The sequence below is a fragment of the Dendrobium catenatum genome, unplaced genomic scaffold (assembly GCF_001605985.2).
Source record: "Dendrobium catenatum unplaced genomic scaffold, ASM160598v2 fragScaff_scaffold_853, whole genome shotgun sequence".
Lineage (NCBI taxonomy): Eukaryota > Viridiplantae > Streptophyta > Magnoliopsida > Asparagales > Orchidaceae > Dendrobium > Dendrobium catenatum.
Genome location: NW_021319315.1, coordinates 8,789,362 through 8,808,132, shown reverse-complemented (window position 1 = coordinate 8,808,132; position 18,771 = coordinate 8,789,362). Strand labels below are relative to the sequence as shown.

At 35.0% G+C, this 18,771-nt stretch overlaps 1 protein-coding gene across 3 annotated transcripts in view; it reads right to left on the bottom strand.

Moving 5' to 3' along the window:
- Positions 1-10,859: 10,859 nt before the first annotated feature.
- LOC110101361 (adagio-like protein 1) overlaps positions 10,860-18,771 on the bottom strand; it is a 36,258-nt gene continuing 28,346 nt past the window's right edge. For all 3 annotated transcript variants that reach the window (XM_028697012.1, XM_020829225.2, XM_028697013.1), the window contains one exon: positions 10,860-13,164. In XM_028697012.1, the coding sequence (XP_028552845.1) occupies positions 11,559-13,164 (1,606 nt within the window). In that variant the 3' untranslated portion in view covers positions 10,860-11,558. The remainder of the gene's footprint in view (positions 13,165-18,771) is intronic.

Genomic DNA, 18,771 nt, shown 5'->3' with positions numbered 1-18,771 from the left:
GACATTCATATCTATAGCTAATCTATGAGCCAGCTTTTAGACCACTTGAGGTAGGTCTGTGAGGTCTTAAGGAAGGAGTAGTTTTATGCTAATCATAAGAAGTGCACCTTCCTTGTTGGCCGCATAATTTTTTTGGGCTTTATTGTATCAGCCCAAGGGGTCTCTACAAATCCCGAGAAGGTGAGGGACATACTTGAATGCCCCATTCCCCATAACATCTGGGAAGTCCATAGCTTCCACAGCCTAGCTACCTTCTATAGGAGATTCATTAAGAACTTCAGCACCATTATTTCTCCTATCACTGATTGCCTAAATAAAGGGGACTTTCACTAGACTCCAGCTGCCACCAGAGCCTTTTAGGAGATAAAGAAAAGAATGGTGGAAGCCCTAGTGATGAGACTTTTTGACTTCTCCAAGTTCTTCAAAGTTACTTGGGATGCTTCAGTGGTCAGAATTAGAGGATTGTTGTCCTAGAAAGGTCACCATGTTTCCTACTTTAGTGAAAAACTAAATGACATATGGCAACGGTATTCCACGTATAATAAAGTGTTCTACATGGTGATCCAACCCTTTGATATTGGTGACACTGCTTGCTCCCACAAGAGTTTGTCATCTTTTCAGATCACGAGGCCCTTTCTTATATTAACTCCCAAAAAAAGATGAATAAACGGTGTGGCTGTTGGGTAGAATTCTTACAGGGGTACACTTAAACCCTTAGGCATAAACTGAGAGTTGAAAACAAAGCTTCTGATGCCCTCAGTCATCACATGTTGACTACAACCAAAATGAGGGCAGAAGTCATTGGATTTGAATAAGTCAAATAGGACTACTTGGAATGCCTCGACTTCAAGGAAATTTACTTCCTTCTGTCCTTAAGTGACATGTGCCTTGTGGATGATTTTCTCCTTGTGTTCCTGGAACTTTCAAAGCCCAGAAGCTTTGTGTCCCTAGCACTTCCCTTAGGAAATTCCTTATTTAGGAACTTCATGTCGGAGATCTTGCAGGGTACTTCATTCGTGATAAAGCTATTAAGGATGTAGAGTACCATTTCTTTTGGCCCAACCTAAAGAAATATGTGGGTAAAATGGTTAGTATGTGCCACACTTATCAACTGGATAAATAACAAAAACTAAACATAAGTTTTTACACCCCTTTACCAGTTCCCAGCTGTCCATGGCAAGATGCGAGCATGGACTTCACCCTAGGTTTTCCCAAGACTTTTCATAGGATTGATGTCATATGTGTTGTAGTTTATTGCTTCTCCAAGATGTCACATTTCATACCCTGTTCTAAAACATCCTATGCCTCCCATATTGCCAAATTATACTTTAATGAGGTCATTAGATTACATGGTTTACCTAAGACTATTGTATCTGATAGGGATGTCAAATTCACTAGTTACTTCTGAAAAACTCTCTGGATGAAAATGAGCACCAAACTATAATTCTCCGTAGCCTTTCATCCTTAAACTAATGGCCAAACCTAAGGGGTCAATAGGAGTTTAGGTAACTTATTAAAATCCTTAGTAGATGAGCACATTAAAGATTGGGTTTCTAAACTCCCAATGGCTGAATTTGCTTATAACAATTCTATAAAATGCTCCACTTGTTTGAGTCATGCTGAAGTTATATATGGGTACAAGCCTACACAGCCTTTAGATCTCATACCAATGTGTCATAAGTATAGAATTTTTTAGTCTACATCTTCATTTGCATCGCATTTGCATGAATTACATAAAAAAATTATACACCAAATTGACTAGAGCAATGTTAATTATAAGCTTCACACTAATCTTAAACGCAGATTCAAAACATTCAAAGTTTGTGATTTAGTGATTGTTCAGATTTGTCCCAAACAGTTTCTGAAAGGGGTCGTTAAGAAATTACATTTCAAAAGAGCTAGACCATTCAAAATAATCAAGAAAATTAATGATAATGCCTTTGTATTGGGTCTGCCTGCAAACTTCGATATTAATCCCTCTTTTAACATTGAAGATTTAGTAGCCTATGAAGGTCCATAGTTTAACCCACCTAATCCGCTACAAATTGAGCCTTGCATTAAACCACATTGTGAGAACCCAAGCCTTTCATCACTTCCAAATATTTCCAAAATACCTATCGTAGAAATAGTTGATATGATTATGAGTGATGAAATAATTTTCACAAAAGAGGATGAACGAAGAAGGTATTTGATAAGGTGGAGAGGTAAGCCAGAGTCAGAGGACACTTGGCTAGAGCATGAGAAGTTATAGTGGATTGATCCAGATGCACTAGAGATTTATGAGAGCACCCAAGACACATACTCAATGGAGTCAAGCTCTTTTCCACCTAAGGAGAATGATGAGGACATCCTACCATAGAGAGTACTCTACGAGAAAAAGGGCCGACGATCAACGCTTTATTTTTGAGCTATCATTTGTATTAGGTTTATTATTTTATATGTGCATTTGATTTATTACCCTCACTTGAGGGAGTAGTTGTTTGTGACCCTTAGGGGCACTTTTGTCTTTTATCTTGCTATTGTATTTTTAGCTATTTAAAGCCCCCTCCTCTTCTTTTTGAGGGGATGATGATTGTTATGAGAAGAAAATTCTGCACTTGTGTTTTGGGAGAGCTTGAGAGATCTTGTAAGAGTTGAAGTCCCTAGATGAGGGCAAAGTATTACCCATCAGCCGCACAAAGTATCTAGGCTCACGGTCTATCTCCTCCTTCCCCTAAAAACCACCGACCACCAACTCCTTTCCATCCAAACTGTCAGCCCTAAGCCCTAAACAGCTGGCCCTAACTCCACCTAGCCCAAAGATCCACCCCCTTTCATAGCCGCCAACCTCCCTTGCCCCAAACCCTAACTGCCAGCCACTTCCACCCTTTCATTGGATCCAAAATTTCCCTAGCCTTTACTGCTTTCCTAAATTATATTATGATGAATTTGGGAGGATTATTAATTCAATTTTGAATTCTTTCCTAATTGACCTGCGTTATATTTGGAAAGTCTCTCAAACACATTAATTTGAATTTGAATTCAAATTAAAAGAGATATAGATATTAAATCTCTTCTAATTTAAGTTGCTTTGCTTGGAAACTATTTGAAATTTTCCAAAACTCCTCCCTCCCTTATCCACTAGCCCTACCCTCTCTCCTCTCTAAATTCTACTTCCATTAATGCTCCTAATTAACTCCCCAATCAATGCTCATTAAAGGTAGTCGCCCCCTCTTCCCTTCACTCCTTTATTATAAGGAAATTAAAATCAAATTCTCTAATTATCTCCACTATCAAATCTAAAATTAATTTCACAAATTTGAGTTGATTCCCTCATAACCAATAACACGACTCTGAAATAAAAAACTAGCACTCTTCTTTTAGTCTTGGCCGACCACCCAACTTCCTCCCTCCTCCTCTACATCTCCTCTCCTATGCTTGGTACTTCACCTAAGGAAGAAGAAGCAAAACCTCTCCCTCCCCAACACCTTGTTAGGCCGCCTTACTCATGGATGGCCGATCCTGAATATGATCACGACTTCGTATTCGAGGACCAAGGGTTCATTGACATCCCCCATTCTACTATCTTCGACATTGAATTAGAGAACCTCTCCGTTGAAGATTACATGGGACGAATCCTCTTCTCCCTTGCCACTGCTATAGATCGACAACAACCTCCCATTCAGTAGCAACAATCTTTTGAATCTTTATAAAGGTGAACTCTCTCCTGAATCTTATTTCTTCCAAGTCCCTCTCAATTATGGCATTATAAAGATCATGCAAGCTTTCTCCGCTTAACCATTTCTTAAAATTGAGAGTGAGGGATCTTAAATACTGACTATTATAAATGTTTATTAAGGAATTTCATTCGAAAGCCCCACAATAAGCAAAATCTTATTTGATTGGTTATTTTGTGCTCTAAATCTTTATCATGTAATCTATTGCTTGAACTAAATAATTGTTTTATTATTTTCATGCATCGTTTAAATCATTGGAAGTGAACAATTGCTCTTGCACTTTCAAAAGCATATAATTTCAAAGCTAAAACATCAACACACACATTTATTCCTACATCATCTGGTATTAGAGCAAGGTTTCATTTTGGTGCATGTTAGGATTTCTTTCTTATATATTTTAGCATCTAAATCGCATCTTGCACTCATTAAAATTACTTTCATGTTATCATATTAATTTTATTTCAAATATTCGTAATTATGAGTCACCCATAGACATAGGATGGACACAGAACAAATTAACATAACTTTAGATTTGTTGGTAGGACAAATGAAGACAATCAGCCAACAACTTAGGGAAATGCAAACTGACATAGCTAAACTCCATCACAACATCAATGAATGGTTTGATACACTAGATTGAGTTAGGAATTATCCTACACCTTACATACCTTCTAGACCTCCTTCCATGTATGGGGATGACACCATACCTGATGAGGGACACCCCCATGCCCCTTTATTGAGCTCCCTAATATGATTACAACCTTAATAATGACCCATTTATACCTTTGATGAAAAACATTAAGGTCAATACCCCAATACCCCAAATTTTGATGGTACTCTTGATCCCCAATTGAAATTAAGAAGATTCTCAAAATTTATCCTAATTTGAAGAAAAAAATAATTTTATCTAATGTGAATTCTAACTACTGTATATATTCATCTTATGAGAAGGCTTGTTGGTGTTGTGAGCAAGATGTCATATATATATATATATATATATGAAGGTTATCTAAATAACTCTTGTATCATGCTAGATATGAAGAATCTAGGGGCAATTATTTCTTAGCATGTCATCATATAATAATTCAATTACGTTTACTTAAAGTTGCATGCTATTCAATGTTAAGTGTGGATGAAATAATTCTAAACACATATTATGGAGGTACTTCATTCTTATGAGTAATATAAGATGCTAGCACTCATATTGATCATATGTCATTAACTCAAAAAATAATAATTCATGCATGTATTAGATTGATGGAGTCAATAGTCATAATGGAAAACTTTATATTTGCCTTTGATATATATGATATTATTTCCAATTAATACCTTATTTATAATATTTTTCTTAGGGGCTTTCAATTATTATGCTAAAATAAATATCACAATAAAGTTTTAAATTTATAGTTTTTATGAGGCGTATGACTTGACTTCTAAATTTTATAGAAGAGTTGAGTTCTACTGAAACTTTGACAAAATGCAAGTCAAGAAGCTAATTATAATGGCATATATCAAGAATGAAGTTGGCGTTGAGAACTGGGCATGTGCTTTCTTCCCGAGGAATGAATACAACTTAATGACTACAGGTATTTCAAAGAGCTTCAATAAATTTACTAAGACTACACACTCTTATCTAGTGGCTTTGTTGTTAGAGATTTTTAAATACACAATGCAGAAATATTTCTTCAATAAATGCATAACAACAATGACTATAAAAATTATTTTGGCAAAATATTTGAAGAAGCATTGAGAAAGAAATCAAATAATGCTAACAATTTTATTATCTATCTTATTAGTTAATTTAAACTGCATGTCATTTATAGCTAACTTATGTTTAACTAAGTGAAAGGACATGTACATATAGAACTTTGATGTGATGGGATTCTCATAAAAATATACATTGGCTACAGCTTAGAATCTAGATGTCAGATATTATAGCTTGTGTATAAGCATGAAGCATATTTGGAAGAATATGCTAAGAATATCCATCCAATTGTAAATGAGGACACCTGAGAGGTTCTAGATAAAATAAATATCGTTGTTATTCTACCCTCACTATTAAAGTTGAATAGTAGTCATCCAAAGAAAATGGTGAATGTCTTTAAAGAAAGATAAGGATGCGGTTCAATATAAGTGAAGCTGATGTGAAGTGAAATTCCATAACAAAGTAACTTGTAGGTCCAAGGGCCCATCACCTTAATGATAGTTTCATTTTATTTTGATTTTCATTGTTACAACATTAAAATTGTATTATGTATTGAGTTCTTCGCTTTAATAACACACTTTATGTAATGTCATTGATTAGTTATACTCAATGATATAATGCTTGTCATTTTATGCTTATGTTAAATTCTAAAAGATCTAAGTAGCTAGTTGGTTATACTGAAGAATGTGATTCGAACTTATGGTTCGAGTAAGTATAGAAACATGATGGAATTTTTTTGACAATGATAAATTAGAATCAAATTTGATTTGAACCATGTTCGAATTAAATGTGATTTGAACTAAATTAGAAGATTTGAAACAAACTAATTTGAACCAATTCAGCTCATAGCATACTTTAACTAAATAGTTTATGGCTAAAAGTGAGGATAATTTAATAAGAACAAGATCCTGAGTATTTTTTTATTAAAAACAATATTAGCCTTAATTAGTGAATTATCACTATTATTATTAGACATATACATCTCTTAAAAATAATGGTCTAAACAAGCTTTTCTGCCATAAACCCTCATATATTTTCCTTGTGCTCCAGCTTTATTATTCGGTTCTCTTTAGTTATATGCCTTCTTATAGAGAAATTATTTTGTGCAGAGTTCTGACGTAGCTCTGTACCCAAACACCAATGAAATCTTGACGCGTGGATTGCCCACATGGATATTTATCTGTATTTTCTTTTATTATATTTGTCTTTTTTTATTTTGTTAACCTGACCGACCCGCCCAAATTACTGGTAAAAAATCGAATGGTAGAGACTTTTCACTTTTCATAGTAGTATTAACTTTTTTTCTTTGTCATTCACTGTTCTTCATGCTTCTTTGGCATTCGTGTTCTCATTGCATCTCTGGCATTTGATTACTTTTCATCAGTGCTAATGGCTTCACCTTCCAAAAAGGTTAGTCCTTTTTTTGCTTGCCGTGATAATTGCGTATGAGCTGCGTAGTAAGAACATATTTTCCACTTATCTACTATGTATTAACTGTATTTTTAGTTTTTCATATTTATTGCATATTTAACAAATTTCTATGTTTAGCTTGTTCCTTTTCCATTCTTTTTAGTTTTTAGTTGTCTTTGTTATAAATGTAAGTTGGTTGCTGCATGATTATTACGTATTTACTGCATCTTTTCTAGACTTGATTATTGCATGTTGCTGCTTATTTAGGGTTTAGGGTTTTAGCTTGCTTATTTTATGTATATTTTCTATGTATTTTACTGCTTATTATCTGCTTTTTCAGTGCATATTTTTTTGCACCTTTTATGCTTATTTTTTGCGTATTTTCTGCGTATTTTTTGCTTATTTACTATCCATCTTCTGCTTATCTTCTACGTACTTTACGTGTTTATTTCTTTAATATTTATGGTCTATATTCAGCCTCTTTCTTTTCAATGCTATGTATCAACTTCCAAACAATATGTGACACCTTTGTGGAGATAATAAACCTTGATGTGGAGGACACCTTAAGGAGATTAAATATCTACCAATTTTTTAAATTCCTTTCTCTTGAGCAGAAGGTCTCACTGATGTACGAGCTCCTCAAATTGTGGAATATTCCATGACAATGTTTTATAATAAAGGATAATGTTGTACAGTTCATAGTAGATGAAGTGGCACTTCTTATTGGATTGCCAAACAGTGGTCAAGAGATCATCTAGCTTAGTTCTGCACTTACAAAAGTCTCATAAATGTAAGTAAAGAGCGAGATGTTGGAGTTGAACAGATCAACCCCCCTCCCTCCTCACCCTTATCCATTTTGTTAAAAATATTTATTATATATTTGTGTTCAAATTTATTTTTCCAACATAATAACTTCCAAACCCTTAAGAAGCTTCATTCAATATCAAATAGTGTGGATCGGTTTTTATCTATTAACTGAGCACGTCAATTAGGGAATTTTTAGTTAAAGAATTTAATAAAATTTCCAAGAAGATGTAGAAGCCAACTAGTTACATAAATGATTTTGTGCGTTTACTATTTGTGAGTGCTAAGAGCATCATCATAATTTTTATTTCATTTTATTAATTCATTTGTTAAATTTACATTTGATCTTATGCATATTTAGTTATTGGAGCATATTTTAATATATGCCCCTAGGTACGCTGACCAAAGGCCCCATTTTCTTTGATGGGGCAATTATAATTTATATAATTCCATGAAGGCCTCCAATTTTTTTGTTAATTTAAAGTAAAGATACATATGCAGATTTATAATGCAACAAATTTTAATTAATGTCTTTAAGAAGAATAGAGATTTGCTAACAAATAAATTATTTTCAAGTTTTTTAAGACCTCCAAAGAGTTACCCAAGAGGAAGCAAACACTATATTAGGTATCAAGAACATTCAGACACACATCCTTCCTCCCCCTCAGGAAATATCCTCCCAAGTAACCAGAACAGAATTCCCCACCTACACACCTCATTCTCCCCATCAAACCCCACTCCTCACAGCAAGCCCCCCAATCTCTTCAGCAAGCACCATTTCCTACTGTAGCTCAAGCTTAAGATGGTCTCCACAATAAATTGATGACATCACTCCAGGATACATGTATAAAGTTCTTCCATGAACTTGAAGTTTGGTTGAGTAGAAGGTTTAAGAATCTATCTGTAAGAGTAGAATCAATTGAATACAATCTAATCCTCCACATTTCTCAATGCAAATTTGATCTTGAGCAAACATCTCCTCCATACTCCTCATCCTGCCAACAATCCATCCCAACTGAAGGGATACTTTCTCTAGTCCAAATCAAGCAGAAAGCCCTAGACGAACCAATTCTTCTTGAAGGCAACACCAACTGGGTTGAAACTAAAAATTGGCAAAAATAAATGCCAAAATATAAGGTGGAATTCATATATGCATTATTTTATTCATTATTGATATGAACTTTTTCTGTACATATGTTTTTACGCAGTCTTTGAATAATTTTTTCTATAAAATAAAACTTGTATAATATGTAAATTACATCGTCGTAGTAATATAGTTTTTACAAGTTCTGTAAAATAGAACTTGTACAATATACATATGTTTTTTACTTTGATTAATATTTTTTGTACATAGGTTTTACTTAGTCTTTGATTAATTTTTCTATAAAATAGAACATGCATAATATGTAAAATAAAATGTTTTATAAAATTATTTACTAATGAAAATTCAAGAAAATTTTAATTTATACGTAGTAGATAGGCAACAGATTCGCAACTCATAAATAGCAGATAAGCAACAAATATGTAGCTGATATGTAGTCGATACGCATCAAATACACAGTAGATACGTACGTAGAAGATATGCAACACATACATAGTAAATACACATTAAATATGTAGTAAATACGTAGCAAATACACAGTAAATACGCAATGAATACTAAATAAATATTTATTGAATATGCAGTAAATACACAATAAATACACATAAAATATGTAGAAAATTCACAGTAAATGATATCATTTATATTGTATTGAAATACATGGGAAAAAACCTACAATCCCTAAATGATGTCCTTTTGATTATCCCCAAAAAAAAAAAGAATAATGATCATAATGCTTGACACTCACAAATTAGAAATATTGGTCATGACAATCATATAAACCCAATAACAACAATAATAACAACATCAAGCCTTCATCCCACATACATGAATCCTTTTCTCCATTGTGTTATATTACGAGTTCAATTCTCATTTAAATCTAATAAAGAAAACTTAGTAAATACACCATTAAGTGTTATAAGTCTCACTACCATCTTATAGAATTTTTCTTTTAAGTTTGAGGGATTTCTTCTATCACATAATAAAATCAATACATTCCTCCACTTCAACCATCCAATTTGAATTCTACTAATACACAGTAAACACGTAGCAGAAAAGGAGCATATACACATTGAATACGTAGCAAATATGTATCCAATACGCATTGAATACACAATAAATACACACTAAATACGCAATAAATACACATTAAATTCATAGTAAATACACATCAAATAACCAGTAAATATGAATTGAATACACATTAATAGGCGAAAAATATGCATCAAATATATAAAAAATACAAAGTAAATACTCAGTAAATGAACTTTGGACATTAGAGAATAATATATAGCATATTTATCATATTGAAATACAAGGAAAAAGCCTAAAATCCCTAAATGATGTCCTTTTGATTATCCAAACAAAAGGAATAATTATCATAATGCTTGACACCCACAAAATAGAAATATTGATCATGACAATCATATAAACCCAACAACAATAACAATAGCATCGAACCTTTATTCTATTATTTGTGATCAACTATATGAATCCTTTTTCTCCATTGTGTCATGTTAAAAGTTAAATTCTCATTTAAATCTAATAAAAAACACAAAGTAAATACACCATAAAACATTGCAAGTCTCACCACCATCTTATAGAATATTTTTTTAATCATGAGGGAACTTTTCTATCACATAATAAGCCCGATGAATCCCAAGTGCAATAGCAATACAAAGGAAGATAAAGAGTTTCTTTATAAGAAACCAAAGTTTTTTATATATATATATATATTTTATTCTTAGGTAGACTTGACGACCTGGCACCCATCGGATTAAGAAGGGAGTAACTAAACAGTTTAGGCAGTAACTTACATAGAATGACACTAACCCGAGTTTGAGATGTACCTAATAACTAACTTAGCACGACGAGCGAAGCCCTACATGATGAATTACACCATTAACTCAACCATCGGATGAGACTAATTTTCCAAGTTAAGCTGCCTCAACAAACTGAGTGTATTGGCAAGTCGATAGGAATCAATCACTATGTAACAAAAGAATACCAGGAAAATTTAATAGATGGAAGTTAAATCTGTACCCTTGTATTTCACAATAATGCATTGCCAGCAGGCCACTAGCAGCTTTTCATATTCAATTTATGCTGGTAGAAGTGAAAGTGTTGAGAAATACTGTAGGAAACTAGTCTTTTGCACACATAATGCATAAAAATTCAGGGATATTTACATACAAAAACATAGGATGACGTATAGTCTGCAATAGATACACAATTTCAGGAGAAATTATTCTCTACAGACACCAGACACAGCTTATCGTCCAGAGGCCAAACAGGTGCAGCCACGCCATTTAGTACCGAGCTCAGTACCAAGCTCGGTACCAAGCCGTAGTACCGAATAGGGGTGATATGGCGCATTTTCATTGGGCTCTGTACGGCTTTTGACGTCCGCAAAGAATAATTCATGAATGAAAGGAGATGATTGCAACTATCATATGCCAAACAAGCAACTTTCTTGGTAAGAGTTTATACAATAATAAACAGATCAACAGCATCGGTGCTTCAGCTTAAAAAGCAAAAAAAAAAACAAAAAAAAAAACCCCACCCAAGCTTTAATGAAGCCCGATACATAATAAGCATCAGTTGTAATATGCTGCAAGAGATGCATAGAAGCCATCAAATAAACAAGAAGATCATGAACTAAGTGAACCTTTTAAAGAAGACTCGACCCCATCTAACTTGGCTAAACATATTTTTCAACTGTTTCAACCAACAGTTAGACCGATCACCCAATATTCCGAACCATGCAAAGTGGGGGTATGGGTTTCTTTCGTAAAAATATTCAGGTCAGCTGGCAATCACATCACAAGTAGGAATTTGCCAGAGTAAGTTCATGCAATTCGCTTAGCATCCATTCCTCTCCTGTTTGGCCACCGAGCACTATAGCTCGTGTTCCTCCAACAACACAGGTACTATGTCCCCAAGCAAATCGAGGGGGTCTACCAGGCACATTCAGTATCCTCCAAGTTGGTTTCTCCTCTGTTGGGTCCAGAAGATATAATTGGGAAGCTGAATGCAGACCAGCAACAGAACCGCCGAAGATCAGAATTCGTCCGCCGGGTAGGCTCACCGCAACATGATCAAGCCGAGGAGGTGGACCGATCCCAGCAGGATTACCAGCGCCTGGCATTCCACTACCAGTTATATACCTCCACCGAGGTTCATCTTCACTTAGATCTATAGTGAAGACATCACTAGAGCGCAGCCTCAGCGGCCCACTCTTAGCAAGACCTCCAAACATCAATATCTTGCCACTACCATAGACAGAAAGACTGTGGCCCAGTCTCGAAGGCGGCGACCATGAAACAGGTATCTCCCTCCACACAGGTTTCTCCACCATGAGGTCCAGTAAGAATGTATCACTGAGAAGCACACCGGAGTCTGCACATCCACCAGAAACAACCAGCTTTGTTCCATCGAGAGTGCATGAGCTGTGCCAAGACCTTGGAAGCGGAGGAGCAAGTCCAAGGATCTCACGCCATGCAGGATGCTTCGCATCCAAGTCTAATATGAACACATCGTTAAGCAGGCCTTGTCTTCCACAGCCACCAAATACTACCAACCAAGACCCATTTAGGCAAGACAGAGTATGGCCCCATCGTCCAGGTGGTGGTGAGCTTACTTTGACTTGTCTCCACTCTGGATTGCTGGAGTTCAGATCTAGTACAAAGGTGTCATTCATTGGTTGCATGTTCACGCCTTCCCCGCCAAAAAGAACAACTCTATTTCCAACGGCACAGGCACTGAAGTTGCATCGAGATGGCTCTACGGCGCCACCAACTGTTAATCTTCTCCATGCCACGGCTTCGAGGGTGGTTAGCTCCCGTGCCAGCCTTCCCCATCCTAATCTTTTCGCTCCGGGCACAGTTTCCAATGCACGAGTTGTTTCACTTCCCCATGCATTCTGACAAACCATTCTCCAAAGATTCTCATCCTTAGAAAGAAAATATAGCCTTTTGCAAACAGAACCAACAGAGGCAATATCTCTTGGGGACAACCTTGAAAGAATGCTTTGGCATAAAACCTCATCACTCAGCTGAAGCATACCATAAAATTCACGGCATTTGTTCCCATGCACAGTTGCAATAGGACGATAGATTGAATTATCAAGTGTAGAGCGACTGCTAGGCCTCAAGCTTTCTTTCGTTAAAATGCCAGGCAAAGGACCCAAATCAACATTGGCTTCCGTGAAGAATTGAATGCCAAGAAAATGTGTTGTTTCATTATCCTCATAAATTGGTGTTAGCTGTAGCCTGTTCATTAATGGAGACCCATCCTTCTTAAAATTCAATAGATTACCCTGGAAAACAGAGCCATTTTCCAGGCAACTCCTAATTTCAGATACCACTCTAGAGTCCACTAACGGATGCCTCCTTTGAGCAAACGGCCCCCTGCATTGTAGGAACCGACTGAAAAAAAAAAAAACACAATAAGCGTATAGCTTGAAAGGCAAGTCATGCAAACTACTCCAATGAAGTTATTGCTATAGAACGCACATAATGACAAGCTTTTGCAGTACTTCTCCAGATTTCCGGATGAAATTGTTATGTAATATATATCCAGAAACAAGAACCCTTCTATTAAAAAAATCTTAAAAAAAATGACAACATGATATATATAAAGATTACAAGGGAATATAAATATATTCTGCAGTAAGAACCTTACACCCTAAGTTTTCCACATAGACACTGCACGCACACCGGTAAATAGAAATAGGAGACTGAATGGGTCTTTTTTGTTTTGTCGAGAGCCAAACCACACTGTTAAATGGAAATAAATTTCATATTAAAATTCTTTATAATTATTTCAAGTATAAATCAAAACCATATGAATTCCTTAAAATCCTTTCCAAATATTTATTTTCAAATTTAGATTTTACAATCAAAATAACAAACAAATCTCATCTTATTAGATCTTGTGTAGGAGGAAATAACCTCCCTTATTGATTTCCTAAAATCTTCTCAGCATATTGTTTGTTAACTTTTATTATCTGCCTGAAAAAGTTGCAATTAATTGAAAATTTGGATCATGGTGGCTTTTTCATTTGTTTCAAAAATTCATGATCATATCTAAATAAACAAATTTTAGCAAAGAACGGCATTGATGAGTCCAACGTAATTGTAGTGCTATTGTGTGTAAAAGGCTAGTCATTACTTATGCGAACAACATAAGCATCTGGTACATTATAGACGGGATTTGGAAGGGTAATTCCGTCCTAACATCAAATAATTCATAACGAACAAATTATCTGAAAGTTCTGATCTAACATTTCATCTAATGGAACATTAAGATAAGAACAAAAACCAGAATCCCATCAGATAAAAACAAAGAAAAAAATCTAAATTAGAGCCGATGCTTAAACAGCATGACTTGGCAGTAGAACCACACAAACACAAACATATAATGTTGAGTGGTAATTTCCCTCAAATTTATTCCAAAAGAAAGGAATAGATTGATTTGATAAGCATTTCTTCTTCAAGCTATATTGCTCTTACCTCCCCACCACCAAAGTTTGTTGCTCTTGCCTCCCCACTGCCACCCTCCCCCTTCCACTTCTACACACCCTAAAAAGAAGTTATTGATGGTATCTTAAATATGTAAACTCTCATACATTATGCCATGGGACTCTTGCATGTTAGCAGCCTGCCCATCATAGAAATCAAAACCATATTTTCTCAAGCTGTATATAAATTAACCCAATTTCCTCCCCTTCCTAGCTCAATGGGTTCCACTAGCATAAATCTATTTGTTTATCAACATTAAAATGTGGAATGAAGATATAAACGGTGTAATCCCTCCCCATATCATTCTCCAGAAGCAAAATTAGGAGCACATCAACATTTTGATAGCCTTTCAAGGACCTCTATAGTCCATAAAACATGGCTGTGAAACCAGAAAAAGACGATTGCAAAGAAAATTGCGGAAGATATGGAACACATGACTACCGCTGACATTAAACAAATGCAACAGCATATGTAAGAAAATTATAGTTAAAGCAAAATTAGACTGTAAAGCAAAAACCTAGCAGTCGGATGTCAAAGTCTCAACTAGGTTTAGCAAGATAATGTACAAGTGGCATCAATTATATCTTCATAATCATTAGCATTAGCCCTAACATTTGGGATCTCAGCTTTATGAATATTCATTTCCATTCATTCTAAATCTGAAGTACCCGAAATTCAGCAAGATTTCTTCTCTTTATATGCTACACCACACCCATCTGTAAATATGGAGATAAGAAATTCTGTACTCTTTTTTGGATATTAAAAGAAAATAATTTCTTTTAGATTTGAACAATTTTCACCTTCCAAATCTCTTCAAGATGCGATGTCATAGTTCAAGAATCACACTTACCTTTTGGTTCTTCTTTTCCTCTTATTTCCTTCTGTAACGTCAATGCCGTCAGTTCAGCACATGATTTTTATATGCTCAGCATTTATTCTATATGATCTAAATATTTTTTGATTAGTTTCTACAAGGAGTTTTAATATTTAGTCATACTGATTTGATTCTATTTCTCTTGTATGAAACAACGAATGTGATAAACAATATTTATGCTACCAGTTTCATTCCCCTTAATGAATTGCAAACTTATATCTTATTTGTTCTCATCAGATTGATCATTTTAAGCAGTTAATAAGCATTATATCTCCCAAAGAAACTAAAAATCCTACATTGCCACATCAACATTTCAATCACAACCTAAGGTTTCATTATGATGAAAATTAGACGTGGGACTCAGTGTCATAGTGATAAAGATCAACAACAAGAATGAAAACTCATCAAGGATGCAACAACAGTTGGTTGATGTGCAAGTTAAGCAACATAAAAAGAGTAATAATAAAAGATAATATAGGGGTAATGTTTTCTAATACAACAAAAATAGTGTGTGGGATGCTTAAATGCAAATAGAAATTGAGTCATAGATCAAAAGTTATCAATTTATCCAACAACTCATTTTCTTTAAATGAAAATAGAAAATAGTCATCATTAGACCCAAATTGTAACAACAATAACACGACATCAAGCCTATATCCCACTACGTGGGGTCGGCTACATGAAGTGGTATCTACTTTCTTGAGGAAGCTGATGGGAAAAATATTACTATGGATCTAATTCCAATGCTCTGCTTTCTGAGTCTTCTCTTTCCAATAAAAAAAAGGGTTATATCATTTTTCCTTGCTCAAACCTTTTTCAGTATTCTAAAAGCAAACGTTCCTGATTTGTTCAAAGGATTTTATTTGAGTAATTTTCATTGTGATGTTTATGAATTTTCAAAACATAACTGTCTTTCATTACAAACAAGTAAAACAGTAACTTCACTGCTTTTAACACAGAAATTGTTTGGTCAACAACATTTTGAGTGTAAAAAAAAAATATATGGGTTTTGAAAATTCAGGTGTTTGAATGGCTACATTTCACATGCAAAATATTTTAAGAGAGAACTTGGAATTCACCCTATAGTTCATTTTGAGTATATTTAAAACTCGTTATTTTTTAGCAAATTTCAAATACAAAGCTTGAATAAAAGAAATGCCAATGCCACCATTGCCGATCATCGCTACTGTCTGTAGCCGCTGCCCATTGTAAGCCACCAAAACCACCCGTTACAGCCACCCATCGCCACCCACTGATGCCAACCATTGCTACCGCCGGTTGTCCGCCATAGCATTTCTGTTCGACCACCTCCAATCAACCAGTGTGCCAAATGCAGAATTTTTTCTTTGCATTCCCTTCAAATCAAGTATGAAAAAGTAAACTCCTGTATTTATAATGTACTCAATCAAACTCATTAAAAATATTTTCAATAGAAAACTTTTACTCCACACTGCATTGTTTTTAGTTTGCATTTCTTTTCATCAAACAAAAGAGCCCCAAATTAAAAAATGGTGTATGGGGACCTTCTACTGTTAACAATATCTTTACAATTTGTTAGTAAGGATAGATTTGTTTTTGCTTGATCAGTCATCCTCCCCATCCTCATAAAATCAAAATTCTTCTTCATCATTTACTTCAAATCTTTTACCAAATCAGATACAAGTACTCCTAATCCAGCAACAAAGGATAAACAAATTTAAAGTACTGCTCACCCACTTCAAGTATACTCTAGGATAAAAAGAACTCTTTTTAAATGAATGCAGGTTCTTGATTCCAAAATCGATCTCTAATGTTGAAAATATTGAAGTAGCTTCTAATTCTATAGATTATGAAGATAACGTGCCTGTTGTTAATGATTGTGATCTTCCTGTTGCAATGAGAGAAAGTGTTAGAAAAGTAAACAATGACATTTTTATTCCTTGTCTAACTTTCTGACATTAAAAAATTGTATAGCAGCCATAAAAGCCTTCTTATCACCCTCAACATTATTAATATCCCAAATACTATCTCTAAAGGATAGGGAAGAAAGAGTGAAAATAAGCTATGAAAGTTGAAATGGAAGCACTTGAAAACATAAATGGGACTCAGTAAACCTTAATTAAAGAAAAAATTTTATAGGGTATAAATGTTACTTCAATATGAAAAACAAGGCATATGGATCACTAAAGGTATAAGGCAAGTCTAGTAGCTAATGGGTGTACTCAAACAAATGGAATATAACATCTTGAAATATACCAAGTATTTCCCTATTTTGGTTGGGTTACATCAAGGATCAGCCTTAAGCCCATATCTTTTTGCTTTAGTCATGGATGTTCTCACTAGACATTTGTAAGAGGATGTACCTTGGTGTATGCTTTTTGCTGATGATACTATTCTTGTTGATAAGACTAGAGAAGGAGTTGAAGGTAAACGTGAATTATGGAGGTCAACCTTAGAGTCTAAAGGTTTTCGCTTAGTAGATCTAAAACGGAATATATTGAGTGTAATTTTAGTAGTAATAGACTGTTGACCTGAAATGAAATAAAAAAGGGGAGAAAGGATCGCACGTACCTCTCGGCCATGTCGCTCGAGCTCCACACCCACGATCTCCCCCCACGTAGTTGCACGATCTCTCTGGCAGCCGTAAAAAGGGCCGAAGGAAGGGACTCGTTGGACTTTGGCTCTCGCACGATCTCTCCCTCTATTTCTCTCAACTTCGCTCATTTGACGACCTTCCCCTGCTGTCGGACTGGAGGTTACAACAATTCGATCGCAAGCAACGACGGGATCTCACCGACTGCGAAGGAAACTTTCTCCATCTCGTCGCGTCTTTAGCTCTTCCGTGGTCGAACGACTTCGCCTCTCCGACGAATTTTCCTTCCATCCCGATAGGAAGTTACGGCATTTGGATCGGAAGTGCCGACCGGAGCTCGTCGTTTCTCCGGTTCTTTCCTTGCTGCTTCGGCTTAGCTCCTTCGACGACGTTCCCTTCCTCTCCGGTCGGAAGTTCCGACATTTTGATCGGAAACTACAACGGGAGCTCGCTGCGGCAGTCCGGAAGTTCCGACATTTTGATCGGAAACTACAATGGGAGCTCGCTGCGGCAGTCCGGAAGTTATGACATTTTGATCGGAAGCAAGCAGAGGAGCTCGCTGGAAGTGAAGATAACTTTCTCCCTATCACGTGCTTCTTCGACTCCTTTTGGCTGTTCGACGTCGCTCCTCCGTCGACTTTCCCTTCAAGTTGGATCGGAAGTTACATTTTGATCGGAAACAACCACGAGAGCTTGCCGTCTGAGAAGGTAACCTTCTCCTATCCGAGCGCTCCTTCGGCCTAATCCCGTGAATCCGATAAAAAAATTATTATTTTTATTATAATAAATATATTTAATTATAATTATTTTTAATTAATTTTAGTTAATTAATTAATTATTTTAATTAATTATCATAATTAATTATATTTAATTTTAATTAAATTATTATAATTAAGCTAATTAATTATAATAATTTTAATTAAAGTTAATTTAATTAATTTTAATTTAATTAATTAATTATTAATTAATTATCATTAATTAATTATGCTTTATTAAATTTAATTAAAAGTTAATTAATTATAATTAATCACAAATTAATTATAATTAATTATTTTAGTTAATTTTA